The following is a 17,657-nucleotide window of genomic DNA, read 5'->3' on the forward strand; positions in this document are numbered from 1 at the left end:
CTTAAGCGCGCGGCTTCCCTCTGGGTGCAATTGGGGAACACCCAGAAAGCCGTGTAGAAAGCCCGCCAAATTTGTCTATTCCGCGTCTCGCTTGTGAAAAAACTCAGGCTTCACATCCCAAAAGCTTCAGAGCGACTCAGCAGATCACAATGAAGGTCAAAAATCCAACGGATGCACAATTGCAAAATTCCGATTACGAGATCAAGGAGCAAGACCGCTATCTTCCAATAGCCAATGTCACAAGGGTGATGAAGAAAGCTTTGCCAGAGAGGGCCAAGCTATCAAAAGAAGCCAAGCAGTGCGTGCAAGAGTGCGCATCGGAGTATATTTCGTTCATCACATCGCAGGCACTGGACTATTGTGCATTCGAAAAAAGGAAAACCCTCAATGGAGAGGATGTGCTACGGGCCATGTCTGCCCTAGGTTTTGAGCATTATGCTGAAACACTAAAAATTTACTTGGCCAAGTATAGACAAAGTGAACAAGACGAGCTAATGTTGAAGGCCCCCCGCCGGCGTGTTCCGCGGTCCAAACCCTTGTACAATTCTGAAAGTGAAGATGACGCTGCGAGCGATGACTATTTCGAATTCAAGTCGCCTGAAGATCCCTTCGAAAGTTTGAAGGGTTTTGTTTTAGAGGACAATGCCAGTGGAACTCAGTTTGACTAGACTGCCAAGATTTCATGATAAACACATCCGAAAAACACCTAATCGCAGAAACATTTCACGCGGGTGCGATCCTTTAATACCCAGATTCATGCTTAGAGACCCAGCCTGATGCCTATTAAGATGTGCCTTGTTTGGAATTACTGGTTGATGACGAGAAGACACTGATGCATGAGATAAATGTTGGCGCGGGAGACGACGATCGCGACTTTGCGTTAATTCACCCGCCTTTGTAGATATTGTTTTAATGGTTCACCGGTGTCTTTGGAGCTGCATGCTCTGTATATATGTAAGCTTTGGTGCGCGTGTCAGTTCGTGTACGTTGAAATCTTTCAGAGATGAGTGCCAAGGCTCGGGCACGGTAACTGACAGCATGTGCCAAGGCTGCGTCTAGACGTGGCTTAAAACAGCGAAGTGGGAGGCCGCCGTGGAGTGCAGGCGGCGGAGGCTGCTCGCTGTTTCGTTGCCGCATGTAGACACCCGTGCACCACAGCTCGCTTCTTGGACCAGGATGTCTTTTCCACTCAGAGGCACCTGGAGCAACAAGGGACAGACAATCTCACGACTCTAGCGCATCCGTCCCTTTGGTAATTGCAGCAAAACACACGCGTAAACCCTAGAATAGCAGCGCATCTGGATCCTGAATCGATATACCACCGGAAACTTAACACAATTTCAGGTCCCATTCGGCCACAGCGCGTGATCTGCCGAAACGGAGACATTTTCCATACAACAAAATAAAGGAAGCCGGGGAAAACACCAAAAGCCCCGCCACGTCCAAAATGATGAAATCTTTCCGCAAATCCAAGCGGCTGTCCAACTCGCTGAACTCGTCGAAGCATTCGATATCGCGGGTCACGTCCACGCACGCCCATTCCGAGGACCTAAGTACGGCGTTGAAATCGCCCGAAAAAGCCATAAGGGCACTCTACGACTATAAGCCGCAGGGCCCAGGCGAGCTCCGTTTTGAAAAGGGCGACTTTTTCCACGTGATCCAGGACCAGGCCGGCAACAACGAGGCCAACGGGTGGTACGAGGCCACCAATCCGGCCACGCAGCAACGAGGCATGGTGCCAATGTCGTATTTCGAGGTTTTCAGCAAGACCAAACACAGCGCTGGCCACGACAACCACAACATCGAGCAGGGCAATCCACTCAACGGCAAGTTGCAGCACGTGGGCACCCATCGGCCCGCCAACCAGATGCTTTATGCAGTGACGTTGTTCGACTTCCAGGCCGAGCGGGACGACGAGTTGAATATCTCTGCGGGCGAGAACTTGGTCATATGTGCGCACCACGACTTCGAGTGGTTCATTGCCAAGCCCATCACGCGGCTTGGAGGGCCGGGCTTGGTGCCCGTCACCTATGTGAAAATCATCGACATGATGGGCTCCTCCTCTGCCGGCCAGCCTGCCTCGGAGGACGCAGCTGCCGTCATCAACCACTACAACATCCCGACTGTCGAGCAATGGAAGGACCAGACCGCGAAATACGAGGCGCTGACCATTCCGTTGGGCCACATCTCCAACAGCCAGCCGGCGGTGTCTTCTAACTCGCAGTACTTCCAGCCTGAAGACGCCTCGCTGAACAGGTCGTCCCTCGGCTCGACTTACACGTACGTCACGGAGGCTGCGGTCGACTCGTACCACTTGGAGCATGGGCGGTACCAATATTTGGTGGTGGCCCGGCTCTCCAATGGCCGCACGCGGTACTTGTACAGGTTCTACCAGGACTTCTACGACCTCCAGGTCAAGTTGCTAGAGCTCTTCCCGTACGAGGCGGGCAAGATCGAGAACTCGCGCCGGATCATTCCCTCGATCCCAGGGCCCTTGATCAACGTCAACGACTCGATCTCCAAGTTGAGGAGAGAGAAGTTGGACTACTACCTCCGAAACTTGATCTCGTTGCCCGTGCACATATCGCGGTCAGAGGAGGTTTTGGGCCTCTTTGACATTCTCGACAACGGGTTCGATAAGGAAGTGGTGGAAGACCAGTCGGCCAAACGAGCTTCGCGGCCAGTCATGAGGCAGTCCAATTACCAGCAGGATAGACATTCCCAGTACTCCTTTCTGCAGCTAAACGTGCAAAGAACGTCAGTGACGCCCTCGACGGAGTCGCTGTTGCACAGGCCGGGATCCACCTCGTCCAACAACCTTCTAGCAAATCCCGTCAGCACCGCCGTCACGAACGTGACGGCGGAGAAGCTGGCCAAAGTGAAGGTGAAATTCTATTACGAGGATGACATCTTTGTGCTTTTGCTTCCGGTCAACTTGCATTTGCAAGACTTGAAAACAAAATTGATCAAGCGGCTCAACCTCGAGACTGCAGATGAGGGCTCCGGGGTTCATCTCTTATTGAAGAACGACTATGACGAGTTCTTGGACTCGAACAACATCGCCTCGGATATTCTAAAGCCAGAACAGCGAGAACAGTTGTTTCAGTTGGCTGTGAATGACGATGACCGATTCCAGGAGATCCTCTATGATAAATGCAAAGTCATGATATTGTCTGGGTGATGACAGTGCGACCGGCGCGACTGGCGCTGCTTTCTGCGTGCTCTGTCGCGATCAATTTAATACGCAATGTTCAGAAGCGAGAGTGGTCAGCATATGACATCGATCCACGCAAGGGTGGTCAGGAAGGCTCGTTCAAGAAAAATCAATAGCCAAAGAGGGAGGCCCGTTTTCCTTTGCAGTCGAGGGCACAGACACCGGTTGTAGATATGTAAAGAGCTTGTCCAAAATACAGAGGATGGTCGATATGTGAGGTTTAGCATATAAAATAATAATGACTGTGTGTTCGGGTGTTTCTGAGGGTCTTCGTGCTTAGTTTAGGCAACAAATGCGTTAGAACTCAGTAGAATGCCACAGGCTTCCTCACTATTACTGATGTCCTTTTTCGCAGACGCGGATTATTCCTCGCGCAGTGTGCAATTTCTACCGTCCAATTACTCAACTCCGCTGTTATTCACACTTGGGCTGGGTGCATGTGACTCGAGCCATGGCCATAGAAGCTAGTGCCGGTTTAGATCAGCGAAATATTGATAGGGCTCCCCCTCGTCCGAGCTCTGAAGCTTCTCCCGGATTTCCAGGAATGATACGTCGTATCGTCGATAGAATCCTCCCGTTCATGCTGGGGCCCAACGAGGAGAATAGCAAGATTGGAATTTCAGAAGAGCTGCTACCGGAGCCTTCCAATAATAATGAAAAACCAGGTTTCTTGGGCAAGCGGCTGGTGGGCCTACGAGGAAAAGCATCTGACAATCGCAAAAATAATAACAAAGGCAATGAGTCCCAACAAGAAAAAAACCAATTGCCGTACGAAGACGCAAGTGAGTCAGATATAGAGATCACAGGAAGCTTTTATCCGGAAGAAGCCGATGCGTCATCGCCAGGCTTTGCAAATAAAATTGCTCCTTTGCGAGAACATCATTCTCTGGAGAAATCTCGGACTCCAGCGCAACATGCGGATATTTCATCTCCTTATATGCTACCGCGTAGTTTTAATGAGCAAAGAATCCCAAGAAAGCGAAAGAGGTTCAAGGCCTTCGAACGCAACACCAAGCATGTGATCATCAATCCCTCATCTGAGTCTGATGACGAGGGTGCAGACTCAGATATCCAGACCCTTCTGCTGGCAGTAACTGGAAAGCCCACAGTGAAGAAAACAGCAAATTCAATCCTGAACTCCTCAAATTGTTCCCCAAAGAATGATACGTCGGGAAAACTGACACATGCCAAACCTTCCGTGCCAAAGCCTTATCTACCTGTGCCCTCTTCTGAGGCAGACGAACGCTCTTCGGGTGAATCAGACTTTGACTCGTCAATGGCAGAGTATGTTGTTCTGGGAAGCTCCCTCTTCCGCGCCTGCGAAGCAGACTTGATAAATGAACATCGGGAAGCAGCGAATGAGCAATTCGAGCTATGTCAAAAAGACTGGGTGATGGACACTCGAGATCCAGACGAAGTCCTTAAGGAATTAAGAGCTTTTATGAGACGAGAGAAGCATGTTTCTGTTAGGGGCCAGCAAGATGCGCCAGCGTTGGAAACATTCCCCTCACCGACACAACAAGTTGACCATATAAACCAGGAGGTTGCAGTCAGATCCGATGTAGCCGTCAGAAAAAGTAGTGAGGAAGAAACGGCCCAGACCAGTCCAAAGACTTCGTTTCAAAGACCCAAGGATGAAAATGAAGACAACGATGCTTGCCCAAAGGTATTTGAAGACGAGCCATGCCAAGATGCTAGCAATGCCTTTCCAGCTCATGAGAAAACAACTTCTCCAAAGGAAACAGAAATACCAAACTTACACTCATCTTCATCAATTCTCAGAACATCAACGCCGCCTGAAGAGATTCAGCACGAGGCCCCATCAAAAGTCGAGGGCGCTACTACAGAGCAAGTGTCGCAAGTAAAAGATAATCTCTCAAGTGAAGCACCAGCGCCCGATGATAATTCTAAACGACAGAGTAAACGGGGATTACGAAACAAGAAAAGAAAATCCGGTTCAGAAAGAAAGATGTGGAGACAGCAGAAAAAAACTCGCGTGACGAAACCTAACGATTCCGATGCTAATTTGGAGGAGCCTGGTGAAGTTGAGGTTCCCGACGGCAAGCAGTCGCTGTCAATTCCATCATCTCAAGCTCTTGCTCCTGTCCAAGACCCCCTTTCACCTCTTGCGAGCAAAACAAGTCGTAAACTACTTGCTGCCACTCAGGGCCAGAATGAAACAGAGAGCTGCCTTGATGGCACACATATCAAAAAAGCGTATTCTCCCATTATGTTTTGCGGGAGTAGCAGTAATGTCCTAAATCAGGCGCTGCGAGAATATGGTGAAGGCTCAGAGTTTTCAGTCACTGACAATATAAAAACTTCATTCGGTGACAACTTGCTTCAGGGGGCACATACTATTTCAGATACTACGTTGTTGGGACCATCTCAAAGCACATCAACTCAAAGCAACCCACAGAAATTGCTCCCTAGCATTGCTTCTGTTGATCATGACTGTCTCAAATCTAGCTTGCGACTATTCCATGGACACTCAGAGAATCCCGAAGTTATAAGCATATCACTGGGGTCGTCCAGAAGAGAATCTATAATTTCCATAGACTCCCTGGAAGAATCGGGGAACTCTCTAGTCCTGCGCCTGAAACACCTCGCCAGTCTGAGTCAGCTTCTTCACGACATTACAATTCATGATACTGTAATTCCCAACTCTTCTCAGTCCGTGCAGGCAAGTCAACAAAGAAACCCAATGACCTCTCAAATCGCAGTTAATAGTTCTCAGGATGTTGATAGCGATAACACAATTTCATCGTTGGTGGAACAACTGTCGCAAATCCGAGCCCTGTCCTTGTCAAAAAATTGTGAAGAGCTGGCTCTGAACAACAAAAGCTTCGCTGAAATAATACGGGAGAAGTTTATCGAGGCAGGAAATAATTTTAGCGGCTTCGGTATAGACTCAGACTATAGTGGTTTGATTTCTTAATGTGACACACTGGCTTTTTCCAGTTATCATTGATCGAGGGCTCTCTTGTCAACTAATTTTGGTGATTTCAAGAAATCGGTGAACTGATAATCACTAAAAAAGTAGACATGTTGGGTCAGATTTATGAGGAGACAGTACGTGCATTAGGCCAAGTAATGCAATACTTTGAAGTTATCTGAGCTTATCTCAAATTGTAATACATACATGATCACTTTCCGTAAGTCATCAGCCTAGAAGCATGACAACCTTTAGAATATATAAGGTTTCGAACATCCAATGGCTGAGTGCTAATTTCGCAATCTCGGTGTCCAGTGTACGGGCTCATAACACGAACCTGGTCCCACAATACAACACCATATCGCATGTCTCAATATGTGTCTTCTCTTTTTCAACCCCCTCTGATTGATATCAAAAGCATGTTGTCACCAAAATTTTCTCTTTCTCATTTTTTCTTCAAGCCAAATGAGAGCAGGTACAAGGCACTTAATGTAGTGGACCTCTTCTTGGACTACAACTGTCCTTATTCTGCTAAGATATATTACAAGTTCCTCAAGGTGATTCCAAAATTGAATCAAAAGCATCCCGGAAAGTTTCAATTCGTATTCATCAATGTTGTCCAGCCATGGCATCCAAACTCAGTCTTGCTCCATGAGTTTTCTCTAGTGGTTGCTGAGTCTTTGCGTAAAAACGACCCAGAGACTTCAAATGAAAAGTTCTGGGCTACTTCCAAGGTTCTTTTTGACAACATAGAGAGATTCTACGACTCTGCCACTGTCTCATTGGGCAGAAATGAGATTTACAAACTAATCTCTGACGTCGTCCAGAAAGATTTGGACTTCCCGCTCGACAAGGAAGGCATTTTGGGTGCCTTGAGTATTAAGGAGGCTGATGTTCCTGATGCTTCTAATTCAGGAAATGATGCAATCACTGATATGAAATACTTCGCAAGGTATATGAGGACTATAGGTGTGCATGTGACTCCCTCGGTAAGTGTCAATGGAATCGTCAACACTTCAGTCTCGAGTCAATTGTCGGAGGAAGAATTGGTGGAAGTGTTTGAGTCCTACTTATGAGGGCATGACATTTGATAGGTTTATACTCCTTCTTACTTCTCTAGTCCCTTTGATAGCACTCTTCTAGTATTTGAAGCATTCTAAGTTCGACATAAAGATATTGCCATAAAGCGGGAAAAGCATGGCTATTTTACCAGATCTGAGAGGCGCAGTTTACTGGCTATATTTTTTCCTCTCAAGTATCCTCTTAGCACAACGCTGCTTAAGTATTGAGGTTATGTCCCCGACCTCTAGGGAATGTCTCCCGTAGTGATTGATTCAACTCAGGTGAAGGGAATGAAGGAACTTGATTTCTGCGACTCGCCATTTGTATGAGTGACCACCTCATGAATCGTGGTGACTGGTCTCTTCACAACTTCACCAAAGAATTTTCAGCTGTATCCAACATCTTATTAAGCTCACATGATTTGAACCTTGGTGGTTTTTATGGAAGACAATGCCAGATCCTAGACACCATATAAATTTGTTCACTGCTAATGCAAGAATACATTCAGGAAAGTCATTCCCTTGCCAAAACTACCACATTGTCTTTTTTATATGTATTTCCCCTCCCACACTTGTTATGAAACAGTCTAATGGCTGTCTCTTCGAAACAAGATTGATTTATTTTGGCCTCAATGGGCAGGCTTAGTTTATCTTTGTTATTCTAGATATAGAGTCTTATACTATAACCTGAAAGTATAGAAATTTTGCGACCTTCTATATTCACTCTCCTCCTTTTCTTAAAAAAGATATATCATATGATAGGGTGTCACTAGAGGGGTGTAAGACTTTACCTTTAACGAATATCTATAAAGAAAAGACGTATAATATTGGCACAGGTGAGAAGCCGCCGACACCAATTCACAAAGTCCCCCAAAGAGAAAGTTACTCTACTCAAAAAGACTCACGTCTATAATCAATGACATCCAATGATGTTTCTTTAAAAGAAAATTCGAATAAAACCATCTAAATGTCATCGTCACATAGAATGACTTTTTCTAAGAGCCCATGGCAATAGTTTATTTGAAAAAAAGGCAATATTGACTCTAGTTCAAGGGAACTGGTCGTGTAATTCTGATTTGCATAAGTTATCCGTCCATAAAACCAATTGTGAGTCAAATCATGTACAAGATATTAAATGTTCCCCTGAATTTATTTTTCCTATCAATCGTTTCTTCAACAGAAGCCGGTCTAGTATAGTGGTAAGTAGAGCTCGTTGTGGCCGAGCAGACCCAAGTTCGATTCCTGGGACCGGCATTTCTTTTTTGGCTCGTAATGGGTGTCTCTATTTATGCTGCGAGCCCTAGTGTTACCCGCACTTTATACATAAAGCACGCGCCGAATACGATCAAAAAAGATTTTCTCAGCACATCTTTCTTTAGCGGAAATCGTATGTTTCTATCTTATAGGATTTGTTTCAAGATGATAATATGTTAACGTGTTGCTTGAAGATTAACATCGCTGTAAGCCACAAAAAAGACTACAACGGTATCTGAATCGAAACAACAATATCCTCGTATTTTGCAGGTGTTTCTTTGTACTAACAATCGTCAAGACTAATCTCAATTCGAGTGAATATCTAGTTCGCAAATACCATCATATTTGCGCGCATGGAGACCTGATCAACCCTGGCGGCTACTTACTTTTGATTCAGCTTGGCTGCGTCCACCCCACGGCCTACGGAATCATGGAAAAGCGAAAGGGAAGATCGCTCAATGCGATCTACAGTAAACCTCTCCCTCTCACGCTCTCGGTAGATAAGTACGGCCAGCTCCCCCTAGTGACAGCGCATAACCCGGTGTCCTGGTTATATCTTTTGTATCGTGTTGCGAGCATATACTTCAGTACCCCGCCACAGTTTCTCGAGCCCAAACTTGGTGTGGAAGTAGTTGACGTTGGAGCCGATGTTGTTTTCCAAGTCAGGAATAAGCCAGACATGGAGCGGCTTTGGCAACAAGGTTTTTTTGGGAAGGGAACCTTGTCAAGGTCAGATCCTACGTGGGAACAGAGAACCGAGCGTAGACTAAATATAAATGGCGCGGGGAACCGTCATTTCACAAAAGAAGACGTCACAAATGTCAGGAGAGATGATAGGAAAGCTTTCAAGGCACTTAGGAGCAAATCTCAGGAGTTCGAGGTCATGGAGCGTAAGCGGAAGTTAACGTCCGAAGAAGCGAGTGAATGGGAAAAGGTGAAAGCAGAGATGGAAAAGATGAAAGCCACCAATTCGTTTAAGGTCCCATTTGGCCAAGGCCATGAAGCACCAACGAGAAAGGAAGACTTGGGCCTCATTGACCCAGAGACCAAGATGCTTAAAGCAAACCTCGAGACTTTGCAGCTCCAGAAAATCGAGCTTTTCTTCCTACATTTTGCGTTGAACGTTGTCGAGGTCTCCAAGGACTCCAAGGCCATTCTGTTGGACGAGGTCTTTGATCTTTGCATGAATCGGAGAATGGTGCCTGAAAACAAATTTCTTCTCGACTATGCTGTTTATCACCATTTCCGAAGCATGGGCTGGTGCGTGCGCAGTGGAATTAAGTTTGGCTGCGACATGTTGCTCTACAAGAGAGGACCGCCATTCATGCATGCCGAATATGCCATTTTGGTGATTCCCAACAATGGAGAAGAATGGACGACATGGGAGGATTTCATGGCAGTAGCAAGGGTCGTGAGCGGAGTCAAGAAGACGTTGGTGCTTGTCTACGTGGACATTCCTGCCCAGGCCGTGTTTGATCACGTGATGCAGATGCTGGACGCCCCCGCCAAATACAGGGCGTTGATGCAGAATTACCGGGTAACGGAGGTCATCTACAAAAGGTGGTCTCCGGCACGAACCAGGGACTAGTGCTCTTGATTCTGGGAGCCAGTGTCTCATGAGTTTGGCGAAACCGTATATGCGTTGTGCATCCAGACCAGCGGAAACAAGAGGTGCGATGGCAGTTATTACCCTTGTATGCAAACGGGTACCTGGGGCACCAATCCCCCGGCTGCAAACGTCCAAAGTTGGCAAGAAATTGCGGGCTGCCTCCAGAAGTGCTAAGCCATTGCCGAGCTCCACTCCAGTGACGACTCTTGCGTTTACTGGTTCAGGCAAGTGGCACACGTCTCGTCTAGTATGAAGCGTGAGGACGTATGTGTGCCTGTACACAAGGCGGAGCGCGACGCATTTCTCGATGCCTGGTGGAAAAACAGATTATATAAAGCCCATGAGTTTCCGCGCGATTACACCTTTACTCTATGCACACTGCTCCAGAGGACCCACTATGGCAGATATCAACTCTCTCATCAACCCGCCGGAGGAGACCAAAGAAAGCCTAGTGCCGATCGCACCCAGCAAAAGAAACAACACAGTGAAAGAAGAAGACCAGGATTACAAAGATGAAAGCGAAGAGGCCAACGAGCCCGCACATGCGGCGGCCGACCCGGCCGTGAGCCAGGATACTATATTGAGCTCTTTTGACCGGATCAAGACGCACTTTCCGGCTGCGCGCATAAAAACAATCATGCAGTCTGATGAGGACATCGGCAAAGTAGCGCAGGCGACGCCTGTGGTTGTCGGCCGAGCCCTTGAGATTTTCATGGCCAATTTGGTGGAGGCGGCCATTCTCGAGACAAAAGGCGCAGGTGTGCGCCGGATAGCTGCGTCCCATGTGCGGGCCGCTGTGGAGAAGACAGAGCAGTTTGACTTTTTGGTCGATGTGGTGCTGAAGTACCCGGCCACGAAAAACTAGAGGCGTCGACTCGGTGTGTATTATATGTATATTAGAATAGGAAAATGTATAGCTAATTTTGAATCGCATTCAAGCCTGGGTCACGTGCGGCTTCCTGGTGACGCCGCGTGTGCGGCGGTGCACGGCAAAATAAATTTCTGATGAGCAGCGAGGTAAAAATCGGGGCTTTCGTGCTTGTTCTTCCTCTGCCTGTACTTCACTTTGTTCTGTTGGGCGCAGGAAACAGGTCTGAAGGGAGGGCACGCTTTTTGTCGTGGGCTTGGCTGCGTGCGGCCGGAGCCCTATAGTGTATCGCAGTTCCTATAATAGTGCAGTCTTCCACAGAAGAGGCGTCCAATCTCCCTTTGGCGAAGTCTTTCAGTGAATGCGAGATGTTTCTTAACAAAAAACACTGAACGGCTTGGAGACAAGTCTCGTGGTGAATCTATCGTGTGCGACATTGCTGGATTACGCCATGTATTCAATTGGAGCCGCGCATTCCCACAGCCCATGAAATGGAAGCAAAAGACGACTTTAAACCATAAGCAGTGAGACGGGGGGAAGAATGATGTAATGGCTCTAAACTAGCTTGTTTTATTATATGTTATAGCCGAGGAAATATTTTTTACGGTTATGAATTTAAACAGGTGTTTGTAGTGTAGTTGTAACGCAAAAATAGGCATGTCGCGTTTAATAAACGGAAACACACCCGTAGACTTCTCGTCTTTAGCGTCATACATAGTCCTCCCTCTCTGTTCTCTTTTCCATGCAAGCCTGATATTTCTGAGTCACGCTTTCAAATGTCCTGGGCGTTTTCTGTAGCTTCCCCGTGGTCTAAAAGTTGCATGGAAATATCTATGGAGATTACTGATGGCCACTACTGTTTGGCCCTGAAAGCACAATACGCGGCACGATTTGGCAGTGAATAGACCAGCCGAGTAATTCAACGTAGCTAGATATTATCCTGTTTTCGTGTGTGATTTTGAGATAACATGCACTGCCATATGGTTCAGGTGCCGTTTATTGTCCTGTCTGTGGCGAAGGCCCACAGGACTACGAGAAAGAAGTTACCAGAGATTGTAGTCTAATTAAAGAGGAGAAAGCCACCAGAAATCAGAAGGCCTCTTAAAGAAGAAATAGAGTAGGAATTGTAGACAGCCCAATATTGGAAAATTATTTGGAGAAAAGACCCCCAGACAAGGGCATCCAGAAATTGATAAAAATCCTGAAAGCAAAATCTAGAGAAGCCTCAGAGACTGGGAGTCGCCTGGGCCGGGGCTTTCAGAAATTGGAGAGTATAAGAAATCAAGAACACTCCTTAAATTAGAGTGTCCGAAATCAGAGAGTATCAGAAATTAAGACGGCCCTTCTGAAATTAGAGAGTGCCGGAAATTAGACAGTATCCGAAATCAAGACAGCCCCTCAAATCAGAGCGAGCCCGAAATTAGAGAGTATCAGAAGTGAAAATAACCCGTCTGAAATTAGAGAGTGTCAGTATCAGAGACTATCAGAAATTGAGACAGCCCTGTTGAGATTAGAGAGTGCAAAAACCAGTTATCATCAGAAATGAAGACAACTCTTTTGAAATTAAAAAGTGTCAAAATCAAAAAGTGTCCGAATAAATGCAACCCTTTTTAATTAGAGAGTGCCGGAAATTAGAGAGCATCAGAACTCAAGACAACCCCTCAAATCAGAGCGAGCCCGAAATTAGAGAGCATCAGAACTCAAGACAACCCCCTAAATTAGAGAGTGTCAGAAACCAAAGACACACCCCCTTCACAAATTAGTCAGAAATCAAAGACACCGCTCCAGAACAGAGAGCATCAGAAATCAAGATAACCCTTTTGAAACTGGAGAGCGTCCGAGAATAAATAGTATCAGGAATATCGAGAGCGTATCAGAAATTCAGAAATTAGAGAATATCCGAAATCCGAAAACCCCTCTGAAACCACCCTGACGCTTCAGAATATACCTACATAGAATACCTCAGCAGAAACAGCCCCTGACGACTGTCCGCCACTCACTGACCCAACAACAGGTATGTCTGACAAAGCAGGAGTCCACGGAATTCCAGAAGCTTCGTGCGCTGGCCAAGCGAGGTGGGCAGCAAGCGACATGGCGCAATGACCGGCCCCAGGCGTGCACACAGCAGGCGCCCCAGTATAGGCTGAAGCCCGTGCAAAGGCCCCCGACCCCAAAGCCAAGCCATCGTCGCCGGGTCCAGGAAACCAATTCGCCAGCCCCAGCACCAAGCGGCCCGGTCCAAGCCACAACACACGAGCAAAAATAAATTCTCGAACCAACTGAAAAGAACCAGCCTGCCCGCGCCTTATCGTGCGCACACCGTGGCCCCGGCCCAGCGACGTCATTTGCCCCACGGCCTGCACAATGCACAGCAATCGGCCCCAGTGCCCCAGGCCGCTTTATAAACCCACGCGGCCCGCCAGATCCGCACCACTAATCCTATTGCCTTTTACCAACCCATCTTAAAGAGAAGTCCCGAAACACACCAAAACACATCCAGAAACAAACACAAACACACCCAAACACACCCAAACACACCCAAACACACCCAAACACACCAAAAACACGCCAAAAACACGCCCCAAAATGGCATACAACAGATCGCACACGAGCTTGAACTCGCGCAGACTGTCCTTCTTCAACTCGCACCAGTTGGCCCACCCCCCGCAGCCAGACGTCTACTTCGTGGGGGTGGACGTGGGCACGGGGTCCGCGCGGGCATGTGTCATTGACACCAACGGAGTCATCTTGGGCTTGGCCGAGCGGCCCATCACCAGGCACCAGTTGAAGCCCAACCACATCACGCAGAACTCCACGGAGATCTGGAACTCCATCTGCTACTGCGTCAAGACGTGCTTGCGCGACTCGGGCGTGGACGCCGCGGAGGTGTTTGGCATAGGCTTCGACGCCACGTGCTCGTTGGTGGCCGTGGCGCAGAGCACGGACCAGCCCGCAGGCGTGGGCCCGGACTTTGCCGACAGCAAGGAGAACATCGTATTGTGGATGGACCACCGCGCCGACAGCGAGACCAACGCCATCAACGCCACGGGCGACAAGGCCTTGAAGTACGTGGGCGGCCAGATGTCCATCGAGATGGAGTTGCCCAAGATCAAGTGGTTGAAGCACCACCGCCCGGGCGGCTTGGACGACTTGAAGTTCTACGACTTGCCGGACTACTTGACGCACAAGGCCACGGGCTCCGAGGCCCGCTCGTACAACTCCACCGTGTGCAAGCAGGGCTTGGTGCCCATCGGCGTGGACGGCTCCACCGAGGGCTGGTCCCGCGACTTCTTGCGGCAGATCGACTTGCCCGAGTTGGTGGCCGACGACTTCGCCAAGTTGGGCGGCATCCCGGGCCGCACCGGCACGTGGTTGAGCGCCGGCGACGTGGTGGGCAAGCTCACGCCGCAGGCCGCCGAGGACTTGGGCTTGACCACCGAGTGCGTGGTGGGGAGCGGCGTCATCGACGCCTACGCGGGCTGGATCGGCACCGTGGCCGGCAAGGTCGACCTTCCCTCGCACCCGGAGTTGCTGCAGGAGTCCGACGGCTCCATGAGCTCGGGCTGCGGCCGCTTGGCCGCGGTCGCGGGCACCTCCACGTGCCACATCGCCATGTCCGAGCAGCCCTGCTTCGTCAAGGGCGTGTGGGGCCCCTACAGAGAGGTGTTTGGCCCCGGCTACTGGTTGGCCGAGGGCGGCCAGTCGTGCACGGGCGCGCTCTTGGCCCACGTGCTCTCCATCCATCCTTCGCACGGCGAGTTGGTGCAGTTGGCCGAGGCCTCCAACTTGTCCAAGTTCGACTACTTGAACTTGGTCTTGGAGAACATGGTGTCCGAGCACGGCTCGCGCTCCGTGGTGGCCTTGGCCAAGCACATCTTCTTCTACGGGGACTTCCACGGCAACCGGTCGCCCATCGCCGACCCCCACATGCGCGCTTCCATCATCGGCCAGTCCATGGACTCGTCCGTCAAGGACTTGGCCTTGCAGTACTTTGGCGCGTGCGAGTTCATTGCCCAGCAGACCCGCCAGATTGTCGAGGAGATGGAGAAGGGCGGCCACAGCATCAAGTGCGTGTACATGAGCGGCGGCCAGTGCCGCAACGGCTTGTTGATGCGCTTGCTTGCTGACTGCACGGGCTTGCCTGTCATCGTGCCGCGCTACATCGACGCTGCCGTGGTGTTTGGCTCTGCGTTGTTGGGAGCCGTTGCTGCCCTGCAAATGGTCGACGAGCACATCAGCACCAAGGGCCGCAGCAGAAGAGCCTCGTTGTTGAAGTCCCAGACCGACTTGAACAACATGGACTCCAAACAAAAGGCTCAGTCTCCCCCCCACTCGCCATACACCGCGCCCTCGGCAACTGCTTCTTCGACGAACATGGCTGCTTTTGCCTACACGAGCGCGAACCACCATAACCAATTCACCATGTCTCCTCTTGGTGAGAGCACAGGGGAGCAGGACTACTTTAACCAGACCGCCGCAAAGCCTGCCAAGTCTGACGGCTCCGAGTCGGACTCCGATGAGGACGAAACCTTGTCCTTTGGTTCCAAGCAAAACACATCCCAGACGGTGCAGAAAGATCTCTCTCACAAATTGTTCAAGATGGGGATCAAACCATTGACGAGTTCCACTTCTGCGAAGAAGCAGAAGAAGCCAGAGCACCAGGGAGATAAGTTGTGGCAGACCATGGAGAAGCTCACGGGCCCAGGAAGGGCCATCATCCCAAGCCCGGAGAGCCATCCCGACCGCAGATTGTTGGCGGCCAAGTACAAGATTTTCCTTGAGCAATGCTACAAGCAGCAAGAGTACAGAAAGCTCGTGGATGAGGTTGAAGCCAGCGCGTGAGGCGTCAATTCACACTGCACTTCCAACTACTTGAGCAGCTCACATTTTCCGGGTCTGGCCTGGCTTCCATCAATTAGGAAATAAACCTTCTTGGCTCTTGAAATGGGTCCACGTAGAGCTGCAACCTCCCTTTGAGTTAGTTGAACCTAGTATTACGTAGCTATGGGCCGTAGAACCTGAGAAGAGGAGAAAAAACGAAAGTCATGTTCTGGCGCAGCTATAATTATTAGATGGGACGCAGTATTCATGCAGAAAGCTGATACAATCATTATTACCATGACTATCAGAACATAAAATACCCCTCATTACCTTGGTTTACTCCTTCACGTCCTGAAATCACTCAAGAGTGTTTTGTTAAGAATCTTCTTAGAGAGCACTGGCAAATATAGAAAGTATATAGTTAGGAGTTCCATCTTATTTTGGTGTCTTATTTCGTCATCTGTTCTGTATTTACTCTCAGCTTCAGACTTGGCCGAAACGACTCTTGTTAACTAATGGGTACTCTGTAAACCCTTAGCACTAGGTCCACTGAAGTTCAACACTCCCTCATTTTTTTTCAAAAGGAATTCAATGGTTTGTAGGCATTTGTCATTGTCAAACTGAAGAACCATTGTTGGTCCGACTTCGAACCCTTTCGTGCAATGACTCCAGTGCGCTAAAGCTTACTATATATATCATGAGCTCATCCTCATATTAAGCATTATTATGCTCATGAAAGACCTAGTACAGAATAAGAGTCTGATCTTGAATCGCTTCAGATATACCATATCAGAAGGCACAATATTGCTGTGATGAGTTTTCTATTTGTGTCATACAATGCTTCGCTATTCTAGGTCTCATTTTTTTCAAAAATTGTGAAAGGTATATTCCCCTGTTTGACCACCAGACTCGTCAGAGTTATACAGAAACCAATGTTGCGTCGGAACTAGAAGAATCAGAGGTCCTAACTGAGACCCAAAACGATGATAGCCTCACCTTCATTTTTTTTTTTGACAGCATGCTTGCCCAGGATATAAGCAACAGCGAGGAGCAGTCTCGCACGAAAGACTCTAAGAATCTGTAAAACATGGGCCTAAATTTCTTGAGATCGCTTGCACCGCGAAATCCAATGGATTTACGCATCAAATACACTCTCACATCCTTTATTCTTTTGAAAAGAGTGTCCGGATTTCTGTAATAATCTTCACAAACGAGCACCACTCGCCTGGCATCTGAAGTGACAACTCGCTTCAAATATCCATTTAAGTTCTAGTAGTGTGTTTCCTCATAAATCACACAGTTCATGTTTTAGCGAAAACAACCAAGTCCTCGATATGTCCTCATGAGTTACATTTAAACGTTCAATTGTAGAAAGAGTCCGAATTCCCTCGCTCATAATCATGCTATTTATTACATATGTCTCACATCGGCCCAACAAAAATTGAGAGTTTGCTTCATGTTTCCATAGGGGCCCTACGAAACTGGCGGGACAGAATTAGTTCGCAGTTTATGCTTAATCCGGCGGGAAGGTGTTACTCCCGGCTGTCCAAATCCCGACTGAATGAATCTTACATAAAGAATGAATCTTGCAATCTTGCATAGAGAAAGAAATAAAGCAAACATTGTAGTCTAAGATTTATGAGACTCCAAGCTTGAAGCGGGCTTGAGGGTCCTTGGGTGCCACTTCGATTGGCAAATCCTACAAAAATACCAACAGAGCTATGAGGGAATAATGGACATGAAGTCGCCCTAGGCTACGCCAAAGTACTAGTTTATTCCTCCATTTTTCTGTGTAAAAGCAAACTGAAGGCAATCCAAGTTGCTAAATGCGAAAATGTGGCGGAGTGATCGGTGACATCACAATTTTTTTCATGAAAAAAAAAAAAAAAAAAAAA

General features: G+C 48.3%; 8 protein-coding genes and 1 non-coding gene across 9 annotated transcripts; 8 read left to right on the forward strand and 1 right to left on the reverse strand.

Moving 5' to 3' along the window:
• Positions 1 to 149: 149 nt before the first annotated feature.
• On the forward strand, positions 150 to 601 carry HAP3 (Hap3p; the record flags this gene model as incomplete). The annotated part of the gene is made up of 2 exons (XM_018858639.1): positions 150 to 477; positions 594 to 601. The coding sequence occupies 2 exons, from the start codon at positions 150 to 152 to the stop codon at positions 599 to 601; spliced, it is 336 nt and encodes a 111-aa protein (XP_018714744.1).
• Positions 602 to 1,447: 846 nt separating this feature from the next.
• On the forward strand, positions 1,448 to 3,181 carry BEM1 (phosphatidylinositol-3-phosphate-binding protein; the record flags this gene model as incomplete). Its single annotated transcript, XM_018856518.1, has 1 exon — positions 1,448 to 3,181. The coding sequence occupies one exon, from the start codon at positions 1,448 to 1,450 to the stop codon at positions 3,179 to 3,181; it is 1,734 nt and encodes a 577-aa protein (XP_018714745.1).
• Positions 3,182 to 3,224: 43 nt separating this feature from the next.
• METBIDRAFT_121620 (uncharacterized protein) lies at positions 3,225 to 3,553 on the reverse strand. The gene has a single exon (XM_018854182.1). The coding sequence runs from the start codon at positions 3,439 to 3,441 to the stop codon at positions 3,268 to 3,270; it is 174 nt and encodes a 57-aa protein (XP_018714746.1). The 5' UTR covers positions 3,442 to 3,553; the 3' UTR covers positions 3,225 to 3,267.
• METBIDRAFT_121629 (uncharacterized protein) lies at positions 3,526 to 6,399 on the forward strand. Its single transcript, XM_018854183.1, has one exon. It carries the CDS (start codon positions 3,666 to 3,668, stop codon positions 6,150 to 6,152), a length of 2,487 nt encoding a protein of 828 aa, XP_018714747.1. The 5' UTR covers positions 3,526 to 3,665; the 3' UTR covers positions 6,153 to 6,399.
• A 169-nt stretch (positions 6,400 to 6,568) lies between these two features.
• Positions 6,569 to 7,225, forward strand: METBIDRAFT_38236 (uncharacterized protein; the record flags this gene model as incomplete). The annotated part of the gene is made up of 1 exon (XM_018856974.1): positions 6,569 to 7,225. The coding sequence occupies one exon, from the start codon at positions 6,569 to 6,571 to the stop codon at positions 7,223 to 7,225; it is 657 nt and encodes a 218-aa protein (XP_018714748.1).
• A 1,167-nt stretch (positions 7,226 to 8,392) lies between these two features.
• On the forward strand, positions 8,393 to 8,464 carry METBIDRAFT_t29. The gene has a single exon. It is a non-coding gene; the product is annotated as a tRNA-His (tRNA).
• A 124-nt stretch (positions 8,465 to 8,588) lies between these two features.
• On the forward strand, positions 8,589 to 10,524 carry SEN2 (tRNA splicing endonuclease subunit). The gene is made up of 2 exons (XM_018858288.1): positions 8,589 to 8,597; positions 8,763 to 10,524. The coding sequence occupies exon 2, from the start codon at positions 8,895 to 8,897 to the stop codon at positions 10,050 to 10,052; it is 1,158 nt and encodes a 385-aa protein (XP_018714749.1). The 5' UTR covers positions 8,589 to 8,597; positions 8,763 to 8,894; the 3' UTR covers positions 10,053 to 10,524.
• On the forward strand, positions 10,471 to 10,938 carry HFL2 (negative cofactor 2 transcription regulator complex subunit; the record flags this gene model as incomplete). The annotated part of the gene is made up of 2 exons (XM_018856559.1): positions 10,471 to 10,524; positions 10,576 to 10,938. 2 exons carry the CDS (start codon positions 10,471 to 10,473, stop codon positions 10,936 to 10,938), a joined length of 417 nt encoding a protein of 138 aa, XP_018714750.1.
• Positions 10,939 to 13,390: 2,452 nt separating this feature from the next.
• METBIDRAFT_30590 (putative phosphotransferase) lies at positions 13,391 to 16,276 on the forward strand. The gene has a single exon (XM_018855662.1). The coding sequence runs from the start codon at positions 13,528 to 13,530 to the stop codon at positions 15,781 to 15,783; it is 2,256 nt and encodes a 751-aa protein (XP_018714751.1). The 5' UTR covers positions 13,391 to 13,527; the 3' UTR covers positions 15,784 to 16,276.
• The last annotated feature ends 1,381 nt before the right edge of the window (positions 16,277 to 17,657 follow it).

This window comes from Metschnikowia bicuspidata (genome assembly GCF_001664035.1).
Source record: "Metschnikowia bicuspidata var. bicuspidata NRRL YB-4993 chromosome Unknown METBIscaffold_1, whole genome shotgun sequence".
Taxonomy (NCBI): Eukaryota; Fungi; Ascomycota; class Pichiomycetes; order Serinales; family Metschnikowiaceae; genus Metschnikowia; species Metschnikowia bicuspidata.

What these genes read in the sequence shown, in the direction of transcription:
- METBIDRAFT_121629 (XM_018854183.1), top strand. Translation starts at nt 3,666, where the DNA reads ATGGCCATAGAAGCTAGTGCCGGTTTAGATCAGCGAAATATTGATAGG.
- SEN2 (XM_018858288.1), top strand. Translation starts at nt 8,895, where the DNA reads ATGGAAAAGCGAAAGGGAAGATCGCTCAATGCGATCTACAGTAAACCT.
- METBIDRAFT_30590 (XM_018855662.1), top strand. Translation starts at nt 13,528, where the DNA reads ATGGCATACAACAGATCGCACACGAGCTTGAACTCGCGCAGACTGTCC.
- METBIDRAFT_121620 (XM_018854182.1), bottom strand. Translation starts at nt 3,441, where the DNA reads ATGCTAAACCTCACATATCGACCATCCTCTGTATTTTGGACAAGCTCT.